Source organism: Octopus bimaculoides, chromosome 22 (genome assembly GCF_046866305.1).
Source record: "Octopus bimaculoides isolate indiv1 chromosome 22, ASM4686630v1, whole genome shotgun sequence".
In the NCBI taxonomy this organism is placed as follows: Eukaryota; Metazoa; Mollusca; class Cephalopoda; order Octopoda; family Octopodidae; genus Octopus; species Octopus bimaculoides.
Window position 1 is genome coordinate 35,425,066 of NC_142949.1, and position 27,500 is coordinate 35,452,565.

Below are 27,500 nucleotides of genomic sequence, written 5' to 3' on the forward strand. Positions count from 1 at the left end.
GAACCCAAAACCTCATGGTTGAGAAGCAAGCTTCTTACCCTCATGTCCACATCTACACCTATATTCTTTCATTCATAAATATTTTTTGAGATGCTATGGCATGATTTGAGAGCGATTCAATCGTTATTTCTAGCAGGTCATTGATTTGTCTGTTGTCCAGTGGACGATGTGATAGTTTGGCTATAATAACTTTAGCTATCAACATTAAATTACTGTTATTTCTGCTAATTGGTTTTAGTAACGACAAACGAAGCCAGTCATTTCATTGTATGCTACTCACTCATTATGTAGTTTAGTAGGTTGCTTTGTCTGATCACTTTAGCTTAATTTTGATGATAATAATAATAATAAAAAATAAATAAATGCGCCCTTTTAAAGCCTAGCCAGTATCATGGGCCCGGTTTCCCAGTTTCAATGGCGTATGCGTTCCCCAGTCTATCGCAGCGTTACTCATTTTTGCCAGCTGAGTGGACTGGAGCAACGTGAAATGAAGTGTTTTGCTCAAGAACATAACACGTCGCCCGGTCCAGGAATCGAAACCACAATCTTACGATCATGGCACCGGCACCCTAACCACTAAGCCACACGCCTCCAATAATAATAATAATGATAATGATACTTAGGAGGGTTCTTGGCATCTAAGGTTACTTGTTGTGGCCCAATGTTATGATTGTTTCTTTTCCACAGTCTAATCCATAGTGTGTATATGAATAATAATAATAATTATAATTATAATAATAATAATAATAATAATAATCATAATAATAATAATAATAATAATGGTTTAAAATTTTGCCAGAAGGGCAGCAATTTTGGCGGAAGGGGATGAGTCGATTACATCAACCCCAGGGATCAACTGGTACTTATTTTATTGACCCTGAAAGAATGGAAGGTAAAGTAGACCTCAGTGGAATTTGAACCCAGAACCGCTAAGCATTTTGTCCAGCATGCTAACAAGTCTGCCAGCTCACTGCCCTAACAACAACAATAATAATAATAATAATAATAATAATAATAATGATAATAATAATAATGATAATAATAATAATAATAATAATAATGATAATAATAATAATAATAATAATAATTATAATAATAATAATAATGATAATAATAATAATAATAATAATAATAATAATAACAACAACAACAACAACAACACACTATACCTGAAAAAAGAAAAGGCTGGAATGCTTTTGATTTATAGGTCTGCTGGATAAGGTTGACCCATGGCTAAACAACAACAACAACAACAACTTGTCTCTCTATCATGTAAAAATACTAATTTTCTGACATACTAAATGTACCCACTTCATTTCCAAAGTTATTAGTATTTAAAAAACAAATAAAAAAAAAACTGATTAACTTTAACAGAAAATACTTAAAAGATTTAATTTCTTCAAAAATAATTCATGTTTGTTTCTGTCATTTTGTTGTTCTTTTTTTTGTTATTTTGTTGGTTTTTCAATTATTTTTGTTTTCGTTTATTTTGTCAGTTTTTGTTTTTTGTTTATTTTATTTTTGTCATTTTGCTTGTTTTGTTGTTGTTTGGTTTGTTTTCCTCTTTATTTTGCTGGTTTTTGTTTTACTTTTGTTGTTGTTTATTTTGTTTATGTATTTTGTTGATATTTAGCGTAAAAAGATATTTACATGATTTACTCACCTTTCAGTGATTAATCTTCGTTATTTCTACTAATTGATGCCTGGGTGTGTTTTCTGTATGATGATATGCTGTGTGTGTGTGTGTGTGTGAACATCATCATATATCTCAAATTTTAGACTAAACTACAGAAGTGGATTGAATATATATGTATATGTATGTTTGCATGTATGTCTATGTGTGTGCGCATGTGTTATGCATTATGTATGTGCCTTTTAGAACATTCTACATAGCGGGGGCCATAAAAACAAGAAATATTATTCTGGCTTGTCACATGTAATATACAGGCATATCTTGATTTTGGGAATGTAACGAGTCAACCCTAGCATTGAACAGCTCTTGTAACTAGCAAGCTGAGAGTATTAGTGTAGACCAGGAGTTCTCAGCCATTTTTTTATCTAGAGACTCCTTTGATTACTATTTTATTCTGTTGCCCCCCCCCCACACACACACACACACAGCCATTTGATGTTTAAGAACTAGTTTTATAGAAACTTCTCTCAAAATTCCTATTTTGTTTTCCACAGTAACTTGTGTTGGTTAAACTGTGTAAAATGTTAGAGAAAGAAACCGAGCCGTTTCTTGCAATACATACCAATACATACATCTAAAGCAGGGGTTCTCAATCATTTTTTTATGTATAGACCGCCCCCCCCCCCTAGCCATTCGATGTTTAAAAACTAGTTTTGTAGAAATGTCTTTCGAAATGCTGACTTTGTTTATAATTTGAACAAAGAAACTGTTTGCTGATCAATGCTGATATCTGCCAATTGATATTAACTTATTTGCACTATAAACAGCAGGATCTAAAACAGTGTGTATGGTGGGCTTCTGCTCAGTTTTCATCTACCAAATTCTTTCACAATGCGTCGGTCAGTCCTGAGATTTATTGCAGAAGACATTTGCCCAAGGTGCTATTCAATGGGACTGAACCTGGAACCACATGGTGACCAAGTAAGGACCCTAACCACTCAACCATTCCTGTCCTATACCGAAATAACCAAAATTAAAAGAAAGCAACAAGGTTCATAACTGTTGCTGCTGTAGTTATGAAACCCATATCAAACTCATGTCAAAGATAGTCCAGCCATGACCATTCCCTCTGCTTTTTTCCTTTTTTTTTTTTTTTTAGGAATATACGTATATATCTAGGGCTATATTATGTTATGTAGTTTTACCTTATCTAAAACAATAGTGTGATTTGAGGTAAATTCGGTTACTATTTCTAACAGTTTGAGCAATTGATGTAGAGGCTCTCTCTGCAGTTATTTATTGAAATGCAGGAGAGAGTAACGCAGAAACAGTTTTAGGGGTGTGGTGAGTGAGTCAGTCAGTGGTGGGGGTCACCAGAGGTAGTAAAGGATCTCAGTGCTAGAAACTAACATCCTGTTTACAGCTTTTCAGTTGCCTACAGCTCTCTGATGTATATGTAATGCTTCTGTCAAGGTGAGGCCTACCCACGCACGCACGTACACACATTTACAAAACCTCATCTCTCTCCCCCTCTCTCTCTCTCTCTCCTGTTTGTGGTGGTAGAGAAGGCCCTCAAGAGAAGTTGATCATCACATTTTGGATCTCCACGGAAATTAAATTCAATGAATAAACATCCTTCCTTCTGGTGTTAAGATTGCAAAGATAGCTGTTGCATGGTTGTTATTATTATTATTAGTATCAGAATTAGGACTCTGGCTGAATGGTTAGAGGCCTTGTGGTATTTCTTCTGGCTCAATATGTTCTGAGTTCAAAACCTACTGAGGTCAGCTTCATCTTTCATCTTTATGGGATTGATATCTTAATGTATCTCTTGATAGAACTTGGTGATCCTGATCATTGATCTTCTTGGATTCCTCTGCTCAGCATCAATGTAAGAGCTCAGCTGAGCTCTTCCGTTACCTCTTCACAATCCACCATGCTGCAATCCCATAACTTCACCGTCTCCCTGGCAGAGTAGCAGCCAAAGGGTAGCCTGTCCTGCCAGAGGCTAGCTTGTAACTATACAGAGCAAGGTCATCACTCCATGAGGTATTTTCAAAATACCCATATACCCATCAACTAAGCACTTGACTGGTGTATCAATATAGAACAGTGGTTTCCAAAGTGGGTGGTATTGCCCCCCCCCCCCCGGGTCGTGGAAAGTTCCAAGGGGGCCTTGAAGAAAAATGGGATGATAATGGGGAAGCGATTCATGTAAAAACAACAAAATAATGGGTTCATTAGGTTAAGTTTTATTTGTGAAATACAGTTGCTTTGAATTTGCTTCAGGAAGAGGTCTATGATTGTGATGGTTAGTTGGGGTGGGGGTGCTAGGAATGTGGCCAGGGTGTCAAGGAGGTGGCAGCCTGAAAATGTCTGGGAGCCACTGCTATAGAATTTGAGCACAGGATGGAGAGTTGGATGAGATGCCACTAAGCATTTAGTCCAGCAAGCTAAAGATTCTGCTGGCTTACCCCCTTAGAAGTAGGGGTTAGTAATATGTGATTACAGAAATATTTGGTTTCTATTTCAGGATCTTTGTGAACCGGGGTCTCCTCATGCAGAAAGTGAAATATCTCGGGTTTGACATGGATTACACTATCGCCGGTAAGTCACATTTTTACATCCTTCTCACTAGAAATATTTCACTGAGTTGCTGGCTTTACACTTCATCTTCTGGGATCTATGTTGTTCCAGTCGATTGGCAAAAATCATTGGAGCATCAGAGAAAATACCTTGTGGTGTTTGTTCTGACTCTTTTTATTCCTAATTCAAAACCCATCTCCTTTCATTCTTTCAGAACTGTTACAAATAAAACACTGGTCCTCGTCCAGTACCAGATTCATTTAATTGCCTAATTACTCTCTCAAATTTGTAGCCTTGAGCTTGTGTATAAATATTACAGGATTTGTCGCAATGTCATTAGTGGTGCCCCAATGGTCAGCCAGATGACAGGACATGTAATCATGTAATGTGTCATGTAGTCGGTGTGACATACTTTAGTGCCAACTAGTGATGTAGTAGCAGTGGTATGGTGCTAGTGATGTAGTAGTGGTGGTGTGATGACAGTGGCATGTGTGACAGTTGGTGCCTGTGATAGTTATGGCAATGGTAGTGATCATTGCAGTGATGATGGTGGTAGTGTAGTGATGGTGATGTGGCGGTAGTGTTAGTGCTGGTGGTTGTAAAATGCGGTGTTGGTGTTGCAGTAGTGATGATGATGCGATTGTGATAGCAGTGATGTTTATCGTGATGGTGGCAGTGATGGTTAAGGCAGTGTGGTGGATGTGGTTGTGGTTGTAGTAGTGGTGGTGTCCGTGGTTATAATAGTAGTGGTTGTGAAATGTATCGGTGGTGTTACAGTAGTGACGATGATGTGGTGGTGGTGGTGGTGGTGGTAGTAGTAGTAATAGTAGTAGTAGTAGTGGTGGTGGTAGTAGTAGTAATAGTAGTAGTAGTAGTGGTGGTGGTAGTAGTAGTAATAGTAGTAGTAGTAGTGGTGGTGGTGGCGGTGGTAGAAGTGGTAGTTTCTACAGTAGTAATAGTAGTAGTAGTGGTGGTGGTGGTGGTGGTAGAAGTGGTAGTTTCTGCAGTAGTAGTAGTAGTAGTAGTAGTGGTGGTGGTGGTGGTGGTGGTGGTGGTAGAAGTGGTAGTTTCTGCAGTAGTAATAGTAGTGGTAGTAGTAGTAGTAGTAGTAGTGGTGGTGGTGGTGGTGGTGGTGGTAGAAGTGGTAGTTTCTGCAGTAGTAATAGTAGTGGTTGTGATAGTGGTGATGTTTGTGGTGATGGTGGCGGGTACCGACCATATTAAAGGGTGGAGAACCTTAATAGTCATTGAAACCAGCTGAATCTCCCACCTCACCTCACCTCACTCACCTCACTCCTCAATCCACCCCACACTGCTTCTTCCCTTAAATTCCACCTCACCCCCACCCCGTCAACCCCCATTTCCACCCCTATCGTTTGTTTGTTGTCCTTGACATGAAAGATGAAGGGGAGTGTAGTCTATGGCTGGGTGGTTGCCCCCAGGTGAAGGTGGGAGTTCAAAAGGAGAGAAAGGAGGGGGAGGACTATCTTCCTTTGCACCGGTTGACCAGACAGGAAGTTTATGGTTGTCTCCCCCTGTATATATATATATTTACTTCAGATTAATTACATTTTGTTTATATAGCCATGTTATATCTATCTTTATAGCTTGACTATCTGTTTGTCTCCATATCACTAAATATCTATCTATCTATCTATCTATCTATCTATCTATCTATCTATTTATCTCTATCTGTCTATTTATCTGTCAGTCTGTCAATCTATGTCTGTCTGTCACTTTAGCTATCTGTCTCCCTCCCTCCCACTCTCTCTATTTATCTGTCTGTTTATATATCTGCCTATATATTTATCTGTCTATCAGTGTATTAATCTCTCTCTCTCTCTCTCTCTCTCTCTCTCTCTCTCTCTATATATATATATATATATATACACACACACACACATATATATATATATATATATATATATATATATATATATATATATATATATATATAAGCAATAAAATAACATCTTTAATCTCTTAGCTGATCAAGTGTTATACTCATCATCATCATCATCATCACCATTTAATGTCCACTTTTCATGCTGGCATGGGTTGGACAGTTTGACCGGAACTGGTAAGCTGGGGAACTGCATCAGGGTCCAGCCTGATTTGGCAGGGTTTCTATGTTGTTGAAAATCACACCACACAGTTCACACGCGCACACATTGCATGCGTATAGTCAGCTGTGTGGTTTCTACTGTATGAGTCGGAGCTCCACATAGCTTATCGTTATCCAATCAGCTTTTAGTACAGTGCTTAGTCAACCTCTGTACTTAGCAGTGTTACTAGTTACGATATACAGATCATACATGGGGTAAAATTAAGATATCAGATCTCTGCAACAAAGTGTGATAAATTGCTCCCTCGATGATCCGTTGTGGTTAAGCATCCAGCTGCACTTGGAACATACAATATTTAGTTCCATACATCTGCAATGGTGATACATATGTAGCAACTAATAATTTATACTTGTGTTTATCTTAATTTTCCAGTACATATATACATATGTGTGTGTGTTTGTGTGTGTGTGTGTTTCACTTAGGCATTGCAAGGCTAATAACCTAGTGTAGTACTCAAAATACATATGTTTCAGTCCAAGGCTCTGATGAAGCTATAAGGTGTTGCTCAGGCACTCAGCTATGTGTCCACTGCATCTCCCAGAAGAAACAGCTGTAAGCTAATGAAGGTCATAAGATAATTGTTTATTCCTTTGTCATCTCATTTTCTCATATATATATATACATACATATATGTATTAATTATATTAATCGAAGTGTATAGTATTAAATATCCATTACAGCTGATCTTATCAATAGGTTTCACACCAGTGGCTCAACAGAGCATTAGGTAACAGTCCGATCATGTAACCCTGTGCACATCAGAGGTAGCCATTATAGAATGAAATATGGTGACTGCACTCTATATTATACACACACATATTGTTGGGGTAGTAGTAGTAGTAGAAGATGCCATTCAGTCTCTCTCTCCCTCCCTACCCCTGTTTGCTCCATTTACTCTTCTTCTCCCTGTCTTTCTCTCTCTCTCTCTTATAGCTCTGTCTACTGCTCTCTCTCTCTCTCTCTCTCTTTCTTCCCCTCTCTAATCCAATCTGTAGGTGGGGCATGGTGGTCTGAAGAAGTGCTGTGTGGAAGTGAGGAGACAGGCATGGTGGTGGTGGCAGCAGCAGTGGTGGTAGTGGTGGTGGCGGTGGTGCTAGTGTTGTACTTCACAAAGTTAGCCTAATTTCAAAAATAGGTACCCTCTGATCACCTTCGTGTATCCCCAACCCGCACTCCTTGCATTCTGATACATAACCCCTCCCCACACACATCATAAAAGCAACATCATCCACACACACACACACACACACACACACACACACACACACACACACACACACACACACACACTGAAGGAGCCATGGCATAATTGCTAACTCTTCTCTGTCTGCTCTGCAGAGAAGAATCATTGACGTAGGGGTTACTGAGTGCATTAGAACAATGTACCCCTCCTACCACTACCACCATCACTACCATCACCATCACCACCACCATCACCATCATCATCATCATCACCACCATCATCACCAGCATCAACATCACTAACATTCCTACACCTGCAGTCATCACCATCATCATCTTCATCATCTCTGCTACCACCCCAGTCCCCACTCCTTCATCATACGATTATCAACATCTCCATCAACACTACCACCCCCACCGTTACCAGTATCACCCCCACCACCACCACTGCCATCAAAATCAATCATGTCAGAGGAGGCCTTGGCATGGTTACATGACATGCTAGAAACAGCAGCCTAATCTCACTCAAACCTTGCACATTGGGTAATGTAGTCCAGGGTAGACTGTGTCTGAAATATATGGAATGGTCAATGGGTTTAATGCCTTTGGTAGTTTGATAATAGTTCTGGTCACTGTCACATCAGCACATTTCATCTGGCACCACCACCACACCACCATCACCACTACTACCGTCGCCATCTCAGCCAGCACCATCTTTACCAGTAGCACCACCGCAACCATTACCATCACCACCACCATCACAACCAGCACTATCAGTATCACCCCCACTCCCACCATCACCACCACCCCACTACTAAGTTTATACTTAGTAGCGACTCTACCACAACCACGACGATGGGGACCATCACCACTACCACCACTTCTCTATGCATCTCTAGATTATCAACACCGTTAACAATGTTCTGGGTAATTAGTTTTATTAATTCAGAAATTATTATAATTAGTCTTGCATATCCGGGTGGGATTGGATGACTTTCTACTTTCTGTCGACATCATCATCATCATCAGCATCTTCACTATCATCATCCTCATCATCATCTTCATTGCCATCATCATTATCACTATCATCATCACCAACCTCATCACAATCATCATCATCATCATCATCGCCATCATCATCATCATCATCATCATCTTTATTTTGCTAACCTACTTTTTTGGTTCAGTCTGGAAATTCTGTTTCATTGTCTGTCTGTGTGTCTTTCATTTACTTTATGTCAATTGCTATCTTGATAGCAATTGATTATTGTAAATACCTCAATATATTCTCAGACAATCTGACAATGTTGTTTAGCCTGACAATCTGTCAATCTCTTGTGAGTTTGACAATCTGACAACCTCACAATTTGCCAATCTGTCAATCTGACAACTTGCTGTTAGTCTGATAAACTATCTGCTATTCATGAAATAAACGAGTAACAAACACATCTTGAGCAAATGAAGAAATCTCAACAATCTCGCTCAAATAACATTCTTCATCATCATCATCATCATCATCATCATCATTTAACGTGCGTTGTCCACTTACTGCTCCATTCATCTAATTAAGGAAACGTACACACATGTGGGACCCAAAATGTAAGCCTAAAGACTTAACGAACATTTTTCCTTTTCTCTTTGCTTTTTCCTTTTCCTTTCTTTTCCTTTCCTCCTATTTATATTTCTCTAAATCATTCTGACGATGTTTGTTAAGTTGAATGAGATAAGTGCAAATTTACCTCGATTTGATAAACAGAAACAGCTGTAAATGGTTCTGAACTACAATTAAACTATGACTTTCTAATACCAATGATTAACTTCTCATTGTTAATTATTGCTCCATTTCTTTTCTTTTCTGTATATATTAAACCATGGTTTTACCTTTAAATTACCAACTCCTGTATATCTTTTAGCCAGGACTATACATAGTAAGGTAATACACCAGTAGTGCCTACGGATACATTTATCCCTTAGATGGTTGCATAACCTCTAACTCATATTTTGCTTTACATATATATATATATGTGCATGTGTGTGTGTGTGTGTGTCTTTCTGTCTATGTTTGTTCCCCTACCACTGCTTGACAACTGGTGCTAGTTTTTTTATGTTCCCTTAACTTAGCAGTTCAGCAAAAGTGACCGATAGAATAAGTATCAGGCTTTAAAAAGAAATAAGTACTGGGATCGATTCATTCGACTCAAAATTCTTCAAGGCGGTGCCCCAGCATGGCCACAGCCTAATAACTGAAACAAGTAAAAGATAAAAGAAACATCATCATCATCATCATCATCATCATCACCATCACCATTGTTATCTGCATCGTCATCATCATTGTCATTTCCTGTTCCACTGGTTTTCTTGAAAAAATCTGAAGTTTCCTGTTATTGCGATTTGGCATAAGTCTCCAGAGTTTTGGCAGGGAGTACATATACACATGGCTAGAATGTGTGCACAACATAGAAAAGATAAAGGAGATTATGTAGAATATATGCACACTTATAAACATACACACACACACACACACAGACTCGTGTGCACATGCACTCATCTATGTGCATATATATACATGGATACACATATAGGTATTTAATCATACACACACACTTAGTTTATACAGATATACACAGTGGAGATGATGTGTGTGTGTGTATACATCATATATGCATAGATATTTGTGTATATGAACTTATGTATGTGGGTGGATGTATGTATATACATATATAAATGTATATATATGTGTGTGTGTATGTGTGTATTTGCAACTGTTTTCTTTTCTTTAGTTTCCTGTTTAAGTCTTGGTTTTATATTGCGTTTATGTACATTTAGCATTAAGTGTATGTATGTAACTGTATACATAGACACAGGTGTGGCTGTGTGGTAAGAAGCTTGCTTCCCAACCACATGGTTCCGGGTTCAGTCCTACTGCATGGCACTTTGGGCAAGTGTCTTCTACTATAACCTTGAGCCAGCTAAAACTTTGTGTGTGGATTTGGTTAACAGAAAGAAATCAAGAAGATGAAGAACCTGGACAAGTGGGTCCCACATGAACTGAACGAGCTTCAATTGAGATGTCATTTTGAAACTTGCTGTTCTTTGATGTCACAGCATAAAAGCAAATCATTTCTGCATTGTATTGTAAATAAAATTAACTTTCAGTTCAAAATCAGACATTTTTTTCTGAATGACCTGATATGTATATATATATATATATATGTATATGCGAAATCAAGGTGCAGAAATGGCGTATTCTGAATGACCGAGGTCATGTAATCCGATGGTAGAAAGAATTCCACGAATTAGATACTCCAAAGTCAGTCAGAAGGCTGATATATACATGAATATATATATATATATATATATATATATATATATATATATATATATATATATATATATATATACAAATAAAAGTTGAACAATGAAAATGAGTGCTTAACACTACAGTAGTGGATATAATTTATTTATGAATTAAGGCTACCTTTGGTTTCATGCTACAAAAAGTAGGAAAAAATATCCTCATGTCTTAACAATCTTTCAAACCGATCACATGAAGAAAGGTGTTCACCTCCATTTCAGGTAACACAGTCTCCCCCCACTCTCTCTCTCTCTGTATATATATATATATATATATATATACATGCACACAGGCATTCACACATATTTATACACATGCATATATATATATATATTTATGTATGCATGTATATATAATATTGTTTACAAAACCAGATGCTGAGTTTGTTGAAAGTGAAAGCTAACACAGTTTGCGTATTTAATGAGACAGTTCCCTTATCAATGAGCTGAGAGGATTTCCGTGTGTGTGTGTGTGTGTATGTATAAGCGAGTGTTTGTCTGTGTGTGTATGTATATGTTTTGTGATGTTTGTGGGTTGTGGCTTCTCCCGTATCACTACATTGTTGTTGTTGTTGTTGTTGTTGTTAGGCCATTGACTGCAATTCTGGCAACTTGTGTATCTGCTGTACTTCAACACAGGCATCAACAGCTGTACTTCCTTCTGCTACATATGCTACTACTACCACCAACACCACCACTAACACCAACACTTCCATCTGCATCACCACCACTACCATCTTCTTCTATACTACCATGGCCACCACCAATGACATCTCCATCTACGCCACCACCACCCCACCACCACCATCACTACTGCTACTTCTACCTAAACCATCACTTCCATAACCACCACTAACACCTCCACGTATACCATTGCCACCACAACTTCCTCTTACACAATGTTTCCAGCTATACCAACACCAGTACCACCTCCACCTATACCACAACTACTAACACTACCATCACCACGTCTACCTCTGATGTCATCACCACCACTACCGTTACTCACACCACCACTACCACCATCACCACATCATCACCACCGTCACCACTACCCCACCACCACCACCACCACCACCACCACCACCACTATCACTACCACTATCATCAACACCACAACCACTGCCATCACTACTACCACCACCACCACCACCATCACCACCACCACCACCACCATCACCACAATGACCTCCACCATATTACTTCTCCACTATTACAAAATGAAACTGTACTTCATATCCGGTTGTTGCAGTTGTTGCTATTGTAGATCCCGCAATCAAGAGTTCATATCCCACCACTGTTGCTGGTGGTGTTCTGTTATCCTCCCCCACCACCACACCACCCCTTCGGCAGAACAGTCCGTAGTGGCGGTGGTGGTGGTGGTGGTGGCGGAAGAGAGGAGGGGAAAACGTTTATCTTTATACGTTGCCAAATCTTTGGTTTCGTTGCCATATTGCAATCTCCTCATTCGATACGATTCCATATGAATCATTTCCTTTTGGTTCCTTGGTTGTCTTGAGTCTGTGATTTTGTTTGCTATCATTTTTTCTTTTTATTTTTATATTTGTGTGTGGGTGTGTGTGTGTGTGTTGAACTGTCGATACTTTCTCGGTTTAAAAGTGTTCGCTTCTCGTTTTGACACGGAACGAAAACATCTTTTAAACATTATAATTTATTTTTTTGTTTGTTTTGTTTTACTGTTTTTTTTTTTTAAAGATAAAATTAATAAAATATAAAAGTTCTGAGGTAAACTAATGATGGAGGTCTGCTGTGGCAGCTGTCATCATCATCATCGTCATCATTGTCATCCCTTTCCTCCTCCCCCTCCTCATCATCATCGTCTTCATTTTCATTCTCCTCATCATCATTGTCTCATACTTCTCAACATAGTCACCGTTTCTCTCAATAGCAATGTTCCACCTTCGAATGAGAGCATGTATCCCCCCCCCCCCCCCCCGTAAAATTCTGTTGACTGTTCTTTGAACCACTTCTTCACTACAGTTTCCACTTCCTCATCACTGGAATAATGTTTGCCTCTCCAACCCTCTTTCGTGGCACCGAAGAGATGGCAAGGGAACAAACACAGACACACACACACACATATATATATATATATACGATGGGCTTCTTCCAGTTTCCATGTACCAAATTCACAAGGTTTTTGGTGGGCCCAAGGCTGTAGTAGAAGACACAAGCCCAAGGTACCACCGGACCGAACCCAGAACCCTGTGGTTGGGAAGCAAGCTTCTTACCACACAGACATGCCTGCGTCTATGTATGCATATATATATATATATATATATATATATATATATATATATGTATATATAATATATATTTACGTATGTGTGTAGCATATATGTAAGTATATATGTGTATAGATACATGTATTTATATATATGTGTATGTGTGTGATTCCATGTTAGCTTTGGTGCGGAGAGAAATTTCAACAGTTATTTCATTAGCACCTATGTAGAAATTATTTTAACGATGTGGAAGCTAATCAGCATCTTCATTCCCATAGCTCTAAGACTGCCATTCCTCACCATTCCTTACCGTTTCCTCAGTGTTGTGGGTGAAGTTCACTGAAGCCTGACATCAGCTAACAAACCGAAAATTGTAGTCTTACTGGTACCCCTGCCATTTTGCCAGGAACTCAGAAGTGTATTACAGATTTGCTTTTATATTAGGACTGTATGTATGCATGTGTGTGTGTGTGTGTGTATATATATATATATATATATATATATATATATATATATACATATACATATGTATGTGTGTATATATATATATATATATATATATATATATATATATATTTATGTGTGTATATATATATGTGTGTTTATATGTATGTATGTATATATATATATGTGTGTGTGTATATGTATGTATATATATATATGCATGTATATATATATATGTATATATATTTTGCTTATATGATGACGATGACAGTCATTTACAACCATCACATGATGTCCAACCAAGCAGACACACACACACACACACACACACACATAAAATATTTCAACCCCAAAGTCTGTTATTCCAATAAAATATATTTTGTTTTGCCCAGTGACTCAGTTTCTCTCTGTTAGATCCACTTACAAGGCTTTATTTGACCTAGGACTGCAGTAGTAGTAGTAGTAGTAGTAGTAGTAACAGTAGTATTAGTAGTAGTAGTAGTAGTAGTAGTAGTAGTAGTAGTAGTAGTAGTAGACACTTGACCTAGGTGTCACAGATTGGGATTGAACTTGAAACCACATGGCTGGGAAGCAAACTTCTTAAGTACACCTGCACCTACATCTATCAATTTCTCTCTCTCTCTTTCTCTCTCTCTATATATATGTATATGTATGCATATACACATACATACATATATATATATATATATATATGTATATGTATAAGTGTGTGTGTATGTGTGTGTATGCTCATGTTTAGTCTGTTTTGTCTTCCACGCCATCCATTCCCTCACATGAGTGCCACAATGCATAGTTCCTTGTATATCATACTGAGGAATGCCCTTCGTTAAGGTGAAGGGACGTTAGGGAGTCCTAGAGAATGTGCCCTCCACTCATCCCCCCTTTCCCCCACTCCCTTATGCCCCCCTCTCTCTCTTTCTTTCTCTCTCTCTCTCTCTCTCTCTCTCTGACACAGGAAATAACTGCCAGGAAGTAATATTGGTTGTGCTTTGGAAAGTGTCTTGATAGGGTTCAGTTTCACTCTTTTGTTTTCGCATGGTGTGTGTGTGTGTGTGTGTGTGTGTGTGTGTAATGTACAGATGTTGATGTTGTTGTTATTGTTAAGCACAGATGTGGCTATCGTATGCTGGTCTTATTGCTGTTACTGGTTGTTTTTGTAGTGTACCGTTGTTGTTCTTGTTCTTCTTATGTACAGATGTAGCTGTTGTTGCTAACGGGGGGGGGGGGTGATTATGAGGTGAAGGCAGTGAGCTGACAGAACGGTTAGCATCGCCAGGCTTAGCAGCGTTTCAATCGCCTTTACATTCTGAGTTCAAATTCCACCGAGATCAACTTTTCCTTTCATCCTTGATAAATTAAGTACCAGTGAAACACTGGGGTTAATATACTCAACTCACCCCCTGACCCCAAAATTGCTGACCTTGTGCCTAAATTTGTAATTATTATTATTATTATTATTATTATTTGTAAGGTGGGGAGATGGCAGAATCATTAGCACACCTGGGAAAAATGCTTAGTGGCATTTTGTCTGTCCTCATGTTCTGAGTTCAAATTCTGCCAAGGTCGACTTTGCCTTTTATCCCTTTGGGGGTCAATAGATTAAGTATCAGTTGATTAGTGGGGGTCAGTGTAATCGACTTACTCCTGCCCCCAAAATTGCTGGCCTTGTGCCTAAGTTTGAAATTATTATTATTATTATTATTATATGCCCACGGGCATATGGCGTGGTGGTTAAGAGTGTGTGCTACTAACCCCAAGATTCTGAGTTCGATTCCAAGCAATGACTTAAATAATAATAATAATAATAATAATAACAATGACTAATCCTCTTCACCCTGAAATTGCTGGCCTTGTGCTAAAATTTGAAATCAATATTAATAGTGTTGTTGTTATTGTAATACTTGTTGGAAAACAGTTTGAGGGCAATTTGGCTGTTGCTTCCAGAAGGTCAAGCAACCATGTAAAGGTGAATGCGTTATTTTGTGCTAATGTTGCTGTTGTTAATGATGACGATAATGATGATGGTGGGGGGTTAAGTGGTGGTGGTGGTGGTGGTGGTGGAGGAGTAATGAAAAGGTTCAGCGTATCATACACATTCTATACATGCACACACACACACACATGCATAAAAATACACACACATACACATAATACAGACACAAACACATACACACACAAAAAACAAAAACATACAAGTATATACCCACATACACACACTACACACGCACACGCACAAATACATACACACACTTCACACATACAAGCACATACACATACACACATACAGAAATGCTATATGCTCTCACACACACACACAGGTATACTACATACATATACGCACACAAACACTACACTATACACACACATGCAAGCATGCATGGAAAACGCGAGGGAGAGAGCGACTAAGAAAAGGACTTAATGAATAATAAGAAATAATATATCATCATCATCATAACCATCATCGTAACCATCATCATTATAACCATCATCATCATAACCATCATCATCACCACTCCATCATCATCCCCACCAACACCACCACCAACATCATTGCCATCATCATCAACACCACCACCATCATCATCATCATCCAAACAACAATAGTAACTGACTACAAGAATAATTACAACTACACACACACACACACACACACACACACACACACACACACACACACACACACACAAGCACGCACACTCAAACACACAGCTGAATACTTCTAGAAACAAACTCACCCCTACTAACACCCTTCTGGCCCCTGGGCTGTGTGTGGGGAGTTTGGGTGGGTGGGGGTGGTGGGGTCTCCTCCAATTACCCCAGCCACACCAGAAACTCACACAGCTGTAAGCAAAAGACAATTAGCTATGAAAGATAATGTAGAAGAATGGCTGGGGTCTCAGGAAACAGTACAGGAATTTGTTAGAAGAGTTGATTTTAATGGATTCTAGAGACTAGTTGATGCTGTTGTTGTTGTTGTTGTTGGTGGTGGTGGTACAAGAGGTAGTGGTAGTGCTGGTAGTAGTGGTGGTCGTGGTGTCTATGTTGTATGTGTATATGTGTGTGTGTGTATCTGCCATGGTTGTGTGGTTAAAAAGTTCATTTCTCACTCATGTGGTTTCAGGTTCAGTCTCACTCCGCAGCACCTTAGATAAATATCTTTTATTGTAACTTCCCGGCCACTCAACATTTTGTGAGTGAATTTAGTTGAGGGAAACTGTAAGGAAACCTAGCATTCATATATATATATATATATATATATATAGGCACAGGCATGGCTGTGTGGTAAGAAGCTTGCTTCCCAACCACATGGTTGTGGGTTCAGTCCCACTGCGTGGAACCTTGGGTAAGTGTCTTCTACTATAGCTTCTACTATAGTGAGTGGATTTGGTAGACGGAAACTGAAAGAAGCCTGTCGTATATATATGTTTGTGTGTCTGTGTTTGTCCCTCCACCATCGCTTGACAACCAATGTTGGTCTGTTTACATCTCTGTAACTTAGCGGTTCGGCAAAAGTTACCAAATTTGTTCATCCAAGCCCTTCAAGGTGGTGCCCCTGCATGGCTGCAGTCCAATGACTGAAACCAGTAAATGCTAAAATGACAGACACAAACACACATAAAAACTATGATCATTGCAGTAATAAGCTACAGGAGTTATTTGCCTTGTTTTGGTGCTGAGGTGGTTCTACCCAGAATTGAAGTGCAAATGTAACCGTAAAGGAAAAGGTTGTTGAGTGCTTCGTTTAATAGATCTGAAACGGTGCTAGTTGATGTGTTTTGCTACTTAAACCACTACGAACAAGTCTGAGTTCAATAATTCATTGTGTTTGTGTCTTCTTGATCATGAAGACAGGTAGGGTGGTGGTGGTGGAGGAGGAAGAGGTGGTGGTGGTGGTGGAGGCAGTGGGGTGTCAGAGAAGGCACCATGGAAGTCCTTTAGATCTGAAGATATTAATGTATTTTGGGTTAATATCAACCACTCAGCATCGGTGAGTTCTTTCAAAGCTCTTCGTAAGTGTGTGTGTGTATAAAGACACCCACCCACACACACACGTGTGTGTGTTTATATATATATATATATATATATATATATATATATATATATATATATATATATATACACACACATACACATATGTAGATATATGTATGTATTTGTATATATGTATATACATGCACATATACACACACACACACACACACACACACACACACACACACACATATATATATACAGATACATATGCACACATATAGATATACACATCTTTGTGTGTGTATGTGTGTGTGTGTGAAATCACCACCACCACCACCACCACATTCATCACTATCATCAATGGTTGTTTTTTGATGAATTGTATTTTTCCTGGCTCCAAAATGTATTTATTGTAAGTAATGTGTACATAAAACAAACCAAAAAAAAAAACATAAATAAATAAAAATACAAAGACCTAAACCAATTTTGAATAAATAAATAAATAAATAAATAAATAAATAAAATTGCATCAAAGTATATAAATAAACTAAGTAAACAAGGTTTAAAATGTTCTGTAGTTTCTTGAAAGAAGTTTGAAGCCAGAAGGGTAATGTTTAGAAGTGTATATGTGTATGTATATAAATATATGTTTATGTGTGTGTGTGTGTAGAGTATGCTTTCTTTGTAGACTGAAGAATTCTTGTTGCATCTCATCACATCTCAGTTGATGTGGAAACGTTTGTGTCGATACGTGTGTTGTGCATATGTATACACACTAACCGTTATACCTCTGTACATCCTCTTATATTGAATTCCTTTAAATCTTCATACAAACATTTGAAAGATTTTTTTCTTCATCAGTCTCTTTTTTTTTTCATTCTTTTGTTAAAATATTCCAAAAAAAAAAACTCTACTGAATTTTAACCTTCTGCAACTCAGCCACCCTTTCATCGACTGGGGTTTACTTTAAAAACCTTCAATTCCACGTTTTTGATTCCATGTTGGGAATATTTTTTTCCAAAGTTTTCACAGAACAAATTCATCACCATACAGGAGTTCCCCGTGGGCAGCCAGTCTGAAATATCCACTGTAATATCTTGGTGGGGACTGTGATTAACAGAGGAGGTTTGAGGACAAAGGTTTGACAGATCCCTGCCTGCATACTGGTCATATAGTTAACTCTCACCTTGTTTGTTCCCTCACCTGTCTGACTCTTGTTTGTTTGTTTTATTTGTACAACTTTGAACCATATATATATATATATATATATATATATATATATATATATATATATATATATATATATATATATATGATATATATGATATATATATATATGATATATGTGTATATATATATATACACACGTGTGTGTGTTTGCAGCTACTTTATATTAAAAAAATTCTCTGCTTGTTTGGCATATTCAGTCTTTTCACAAGTCGTTCTTTCTTCAAGCTGGTTTGTTTCACTTCACCCACCCCCATCCGCCCATCCATCTCATCCACCTCCACCACCACCCCTTTCTCTGCCTCCTCTTCATCTACCTCTCCTTCTCAGCTCTGCGTTCTCATCACATGTCCAACCAATTCCAAAGACTGTTCAACCATTCTCAATAACACAACTGTCATCAGTATTGTAATTTACACTGAAGTTGGCCTCTTTTCGTGAACAAATGTTTTCAAAGATATGAATCATAAACTAGACACACACACGCACATATATACACACATATACACACATACACACACACGCACACGTGCATAGAAATAAGTAAATAAATAAATATATACTTGGTATTTGTAACTGAAAAAATGAACGTTTGTGTATAAATATATTATATATATATATATATATATATATATATATATATATATATATATATATATACACATATTTATATGCATATCTGTTTGTTGTTTACACACCCGTCTTCATCTTTTGTTTTTTTTGTAAATTCTCACTATATATATGCATATATACATATATAATTCATATATCTATCTATATATATATATATATGCATATATATGTATATATATGCATATATACATATATAATTCATATATCTATATATATATATATGTATATATATGCATATATACATGTATATATGCATATATACATATATATACATATATATGTATATATGCATATATATATATATAAATATATGTGTATATATATATATATATATATATATATATATATATATATATATATATATATATATATATATATATGCATATATATATATATAGCACACCAGGCAAAATGCTAAGCAGTGTTTTTATTCTTTTTGGGGTCGATAAAATAAGTACCAGTTGCATACTGGGTCGATGTAATCAAATAACCCCTTCTCCCAGAATTCTCTTCTTAGTAAAAAATAAAGCATCCAGCCTCTGCCTTGTTGCACAGTCGTTTTGATGAGATTTTTAATATACTTCAGCTGAGAAAACGAATGCTCAGCAGAGCAATTTGTGACCATTAATGTTGAAAATATACAAAAGGCGATGTCTATATTTGGTAAGGCACACTCAATAATGTTTATTTTAGCAAGTTTAGAATGATTTCTTTTGTGCCATAAACTATTTACAATTTCTGTGGTGCTCCTTTCTTCCCTCGATGCTCTAAGCATGTGCTTATTTTGCTTAAGGATTAATCAGCACTGCACCCAACACACACTGTAAAGTGGTTGGCACTAGGAAGGGCATCCAGATGTAGAAACCAAGACTGGAACCTGGTTCAGATCAGACTGGAACCAGGTGCAGCTCTTCTCCTTGTCAGCTCCGGTCAAACCATCCAACCCATGCCAGCATGGAAAACTGATGTTAAAGGATGCGGATGATGATGATACATACACACATACACGCACGTGTACCCATCATCACGCATGCATACACACATATGTATCGTAGACAGAACGTATGAAATGCACAGCAAGTATAAATGTCAGAAGTCCATCTAAATGTGTCTGAGAGAGAAGCGCTGTGTGAAAATTTCCTCCAAACAATGGTAAATGGAAAAGTATTGGGTTCTTGCTGTTACGAAGAATGGTAAACAGAAGAGTATTGGGTTCTTTCTTTTTAAGAACAATGGTAAATACTAGAATACTAGAATTGTATTTTTTGCTGTTAAGAACAACGTAAGAGCATTTCCACAGAAAAAATAAGAAAAAATATGTGAAAAGTATTGAAAAAAATCCATTTCCTTTTATTTTTTTATAGTTGTTATTTCTTCTTTTTTCTTTTTATTTTAATTGTTGTTGTTCTTGTTATTCAAGATTGAGCAGAGCCAGTCTATCCATGACCTTCCTGCTGTGTTTTCAAAAATCATATAGTCTGGATCACATCGACCATCCTATTATCTTTTATTGTGTTTTTGTTGTTGTTGTTTTGTTTACTTCTTTCAGTCATTGGATTGTGACCATGCTGGGGCATCTCCTCAAAAGGTCTTCTTTTTTTTTTTAGTTGAATGAATCAACCCCAGTATTTATTTTTTAAGCCAGATTCCTATTCTATCAATCTCTTTGCCAGACCACTAACTTACAGGGGTGTAAACAAACCAACACCAGCACTTAAGTGCATAAGCACACACACACACAATATATATATATATATATATATATATATACAGGGTGGGCCAAAACATTTGATATTTTATTTATATTATGTTATCATTATTATTATTCATTTTGTTCACTGTGTACAAGTGCGTGTATTCCTCTTTATTTATTTTATTCAATTTAGGAAAATTAAAGCATGTCTTTGACAATTCCGGAGAGTATTGGACTTGTTTTGTGCGTGACATTTGACTTGGTATATATATATATATATATATATATATATATATATATATATATATATATATATATATTATGTGGCTCAGTGGTTGGAGTGTTGGGCTCACAATCACGAGGTAGTGAGTTTGGTTTATTTATTACACACTTCTCCAGTTCACTCAGCTGTAGAAATGAGTTGCGACATCATTGGTGTCAAGCTGCATCAGCCCCTTTGCCTTTCCCTTGGATAACATTGGTGTCTTGTGTAACCTTTTTATTTCTTTTCCTTCCCATAGTAGTGTGCTTGGTTTGAGGTTCTATTTTGTTGCTATTTCTAGCATATTTCTATTTTTGTTGCTTGTGTGTGCATGCATATGTGTGTGTTTAGTAGTGACAGAGATTACATCTAACCCATGCTAGCATTGTGAAATGGATGTTAAAATGATGATATTGTAAATTTGCACCCTACAGATGAGGTCAGTAGACGGAGGATCGTTAATCTTATTAAACGACTAATCTCTGACATTTAGAGGTTCAATTAACTAAATGTGGGGTGGATGGGGTGCTGGTGGTGGAGTGTTATACTCAACTAGGTTGGTGTTACATGAATCGAGAGGGATTCTGAGGTTTCAAGCTGGTGCATGATTAAAATATTGTCCAAAAACAGGGTCTTCTCTGGAAATTAAGAACACAATTCTTGAAGAGTGGTTTCTCTTTAAAAATGGTATCTAAGGCATATTGCTGTGTGGTTAAGAAGCTTGATTTGCAACCACATGGTTGCGGGTTCTGTCCCACTGCGCAGCACTTTGGGCATCTTCTACTCTAGCCTTTGGGCCAATCAGAGCCTTGTGAGTGGATTCCGTAGATAGAAGTTGCATAGATGCCCATGATATATATATATGTATGTGTGTGTCTGTGTATGCATGTGTGTTGTTGTGTGTTTGTGTGTGTGTGCAAATGCATGTATATGTATCTTTGTGCTCAGCCTCTCTCCATCACTTGGCAGCCAGTGTTGGTTTGTTTATATCCTGCAGGCTCCCATAATGACAGATAGAATATGTACCAGATATTTTTTTAAAAAAAACCCAAAATATAAGTACCAAGAAGGGATGGGGGGGTCGATCTGTTCGACTGAAAGCCTTCAAAGTGTTGCCCCAGCATGGCCACAGTCAAACGACTAAAATAAGTAAAACATGCCAGATAAAAGATTAGAACTTTCATAATTTTTTTTTTAAACTTGTACATTGATAAAGATGTGTGTATGCGTGTATACATGTGCATGCATGTGTGTGTGTGTATTTTAATCATACATTCTTAATTAGACCCTTTCCAATTAGTAACTGTTGTATGTTTTCATAACAACACATCACAAGCACACATCTGTAATATATTGCCTCTCATTGACTTACACAAGTTACATTAATTACACATGCTCACATAATTACTTAACCGCAATCAATTAATTATTAACATGTTCAACAAAAATGCGTAGCAGCATTTTCTTCTGGCTCTTTGTGTTCTGAGTTCAAATCCTACCAAAGTTAGCTTTGTCTTTTTTTTTTTTTTTAATTCCTTCAGGGTTAACAGAATGAAGTACAAGTCAAACACTGGGGGGTGGGTCTATGGAATTAACTCCCTGCCTTCCACTAAAATTGCTCGCCCAGTGCCAAAATCCCCCACCCCCCAAATTATTAATTCATTATTATTATCATTACTATTATTATTATTATTATTAATAATGGTGGTGGTGGTGGATTTAAATGTAATTTGACTGTTATTTCTAGCTGTTCCTTTGCATGGTTGTGGGTCTAGTTTATGTCTGTCAGGCAGAAGTTGATCAATATCTCAGTGGATCAAATAGAGCTTTCAGTGGTGAACTACTAACCTTAATCTCTCTCAATCCACCACTTTTCACCCTCACATCCAAATGTGTGTGTGTGTGTGTGTGTGTGTGTGTGTGTGTGTGTCACTAGAGCAAAATAAATAAACAAATAAATGAATTGATTTTTGGATGTACAGAGTGAGGTTTTTTTTTTTTTTATTATTATAATGACTTAGTCACAGAAGGAAGAGCAGCACTACCTGTGGCCCCTCTTACGGATAAGCAGAGGGAATTTTTTGTAACAGCTTAGTCACTATAGGAATGGCAGCAGAAGTACCTTTTGCTCTTTTATGGTGCTTCCAAGTTCCTGGACTGGTAGGAGGAATTGAGGAAGTTTTCCTCATACTAGAACATCATCATTTAACATCTGTCTTCCATGTTGGCATGGGTTGGATGGTTTGACAGGAGCTGGCAAACCAGAGATTTGCATCAGGTTCCGTTGTCTGCTTTGGCACAGTTTCTGTCGCTAGATGCTCTTCCTAATGCCAACCGTGTATAAGTGGTTGAGATTACAGCACTCCCTGCTGGATGGGATGCCAGTCCTTCACTGGGTTAACTTCCCAGCTGTTGCCGGAACTCATATTCAGCTCAGTGGATTGGAGCAATGCGAAACCCCAGGAGCCAGTGCCCTTTCTAATTCCTTCTCTCTGACTCACAGGTCTACCCTTAGAGAGGTACCGTCCACTCTTGCCATTTTCACAACTTTCACCCACCTTTCAATAAACTCACTCGAGGACACCACTTCCCACTCCACTCTCAATTTCCTTTTCAAGTGAAACTTGAAGAAGTCATTGAGAGTGCTACAAAAAAGGAATGTATCTGTCCTAATAATAATAATAATAATAATAATAATAATAATAATAATAATAATAATAATAATGGTTTCAAATTTTGGCACAAGGCTGGTAATTATTACATTGGTCCCAGAAGTTGTCTGATACTTCATTATATTGACCTTGAAAGAATGAAAAGTAATTTTGACTTTGGTGAGATTTGAACTCACAAGGCATAGAACTGGAAACTAATATTGAGGGGGTATGTCATCGGATGAATAATAGTAATATTACTACTGCTGCTGCTACCACCACTACCATCAACATCACTGCCACGATCACCACCACCACCACCACCACACCATCACCATCACAGCCTCCACCATCTCCACCACCACCACCATTGTCAATACACCACCATCACTCCCATTATCCCCACCTCCACCACCACCACACCATCACCATCACAGCCTCCACTACCACCACCACCACCACCACCACTACCACCACCACCACCACCATTGTCACTACACCACCATCACTCCCATTATCTCCACCTCCACCACCACCACACCATCACCATCACAGCCTCCACTACCACCACCACCACCACCACTACCACCACCACCACCACCACCACCATTGTCACTACACCACCATCACTCCCATTATCTCCACCTCCACCTCCACCATTACCATGTTTTTGTCTTTCCCTCATTAATATAGAATTGGTGATCAGTTGTTGTATTAATGCTGCTTCTCCCCTCCCTATGCCCCCTTCCTTTGACTATTCTTGCCCCTCCCCACCCCCCGCCACCACCACCACCTTCCTTTCTCTACGTCTGCCTCCCACTCTCATCTTTCTATCATTTCCTCCCTCCTTCTTCTGCCACAAATTCGCCCCCCCCTCCACTATTCTTCTCCCACACTACTTCTACTCCATCCCCATTTCTCTCCCTCCCCCCGCCCGCCGTCTGTCACTCTCACCCTCATCTTCACCTTCCCACCCGTTCACCTAATTACCTGGGACCTGGTCAAGCCCCTATTAAAACCCTCTTGTCCCTTCATTGCCATACCCCACACCTCCCCATACTTGTCACAGTCATGGATGATATCCTAAGGAATATGATGACCAGTCTTGCATCAACACACATACACACACACACACATGCACATATATACACACACACACATTCTCATATGCAGATGAGCATATGCACATGCATATGTACATATGCATTATACATAGATACATATACACACACACACATATATATATATACCCATACACACATTTACACATTCACAGTTGGCTCAGTTGAGCTCTCTCGCTTCCTCTTCGCAATCCACCATCCTACTTTCATGGGTTCCCATGACTCTCTCTCACCAACCCTTTTCCATTACAACGAATGTGAATTGGGAACTTCAATTATAATGAGTCTTTCATCAGCCGATTACACAACCATGGCCACCACCACCCAATGGAAGCATTGCAGTTACTCTCTTGATAGAGCTTGGTGATCCTGGCCATTGGTCTTCCAAGATTCTTCCTCTCAGAATCAATGGAAGAATCACTGTTGGCTCAGTGGAGCTCTTCTACTGCCACTTCACAATCTGCCATGTTGCAATCCCATGACTTCACCATATCTCTGGCAGGGTGACTGAAAAGGTGCTATGCCTTGCCAAAGGGCAACCCCTAACTATGCAGGGCACGGTTGTCACTCCGTGAGGTATTTTTAAATTACTCACATACCCCATGACTTTGCAGCTCAGCAAAAGAGATTGATATAATAAGTACCAGGCTTTAAAAAAATATATCCTTGGGGGTTGATTTGTTCAGCTAAGATTTTTCAATGTAATGCCCCAGTATGGCCACGGTTCAGTGACAGAAACAACTGAAAAGCATACAATAATTTCTCTAACACAGGGAAAAGAGGTTGGGGGAGCAGAGTGTGTCGATTATATTAACCCCCAGTGCATGACTGGTACCCGATTCTATCAATTCTCCCACCACCATCAACACCACCACCTCGAAAACCACCTGGCCAGATGGATGAAAGGTTAAGTTGGCCTTACTAAGGTTTGAACTCAGAATGGAAAAAGGGTGGCCTGGTAGTTGGGCTGGTGGTGGTGGTGGTGGTGGTGGTGGAGGTAGCCATAGAGATTGGAGCGGTGTGATTAATAATATCCATATGGTGTTAATAGTGATGATGATGATAGTGGTGGTGTTGGTGGTGGTGGTGATAACAGTGGTGGTGGTAACAATGGTAGTAGTAGTAGTAGTATTGGTGGTGTTTGTAGTGGTAGTGATGATGTTGGTGATGCTGATGTTAGTTATGGTAGTGGTGGTAGTGGTGTTATTGGGAGCTGGAGGAGAGCTTGACCTCTCATTAGCATCTCCAAATACTTTTGGCCAGGAAAGGTTTGTCCTTTCCTTCCAAATACCTCGAAGAATGCAGAAGACTAAGCAGGAGGCAGGGGAAGGTGAAGGAGCCCAAGAAGGGACGAAACTGCCCTTTTAATTGTGTGTGTGTGTGTGTGTGTGATATAATCCCCTTATTTGATGCCGAGATGAGCCAAAAATGTTGGCAATATTTCCAACTTTGGCATATTGGAATTGGTTTTAGGGTTATGGCAAAAGAGCAGGAGAAAGAATATTTTGGTTCTTCTATGCCATGGTCATCATCATCATCATCATCATCATCATCATCATCTCTCTTTAGAGTTCTTGCATTATTTATACCGACATGTGTGTGTGTGTATATATAAATATATATGTATAATGTATATGTTTTTGTGTGTGTGTGCATGTATATATATGGGTGTGTATGCATATATATGCATGCATATATACGTATGTGTGTGTGTATATATATATATATATATGTACATATAAATTGATGAATATGCATGCGTGTGTATACATGTGCATGTACATATATACAGGGAGGAGTGTATATGCATATATATGTACATATATATATATATATATATATATATATATATATATGTATATGTGTATATTTATAGGCATGTGTTTGTATGTGCATACATATATATATATATTTGTATATATATATATATATATATATATATATATATATATATGTATTTGTATATATATATATATTTGTACATATATATATATATATATTTGTATATATATATATATATTTGTATATATATATATATATATATATATATATATATATATATATATGCACACATAAATTAATAGTTATGTACGTACACATGAGTGCACGTGTGTGTGTGTGTTTATACTTAGGTGTTGTATTTCTAAGATGAAATGTGTGGTACAATTCACAGGATGGTGTCTGGTGGTAGTGTTAGTGGTGGTGGACACAGTGGTGGCAGCAGCTGTGCCGTTGGTGATGATCGTATTATTAGTAGAGTTGGTGGCAGTGGTGGTGGTGGTGGTGGTGGTGGTGGTGGTGGAGGACAATGAGTGAAATATTAGATAATGAAAGCTGAGTAAGATT

General features: G+C 38.1%; 1 protein-coding gene across 3 annotated transcripts in view; it reads left to right on the top strand.

Moving 5' to 3' along the window:
- LOC106879215 (cytosolic purine 5'-nucleotidase) overlaps positions 1–27,500 on the top strand; it is a 145,754-nt gene that overhangs the window by 14,930 nt on the left and 103,324 nt on the right. For all 3 annotated transcript variants that reach the window (XM_052975850.2, XM_052975851.2, XM_089339582.1), the window contains exon 3: positions 4,167–4,240. In XM_052975850.2, coding sequence (XP_052831810.2) covers positions 4,167–4,240 — 74 coding nt within the window. The remainder of the gene's footprint in view (positions 1–4,166; positions 4,241–27,500) is intronic.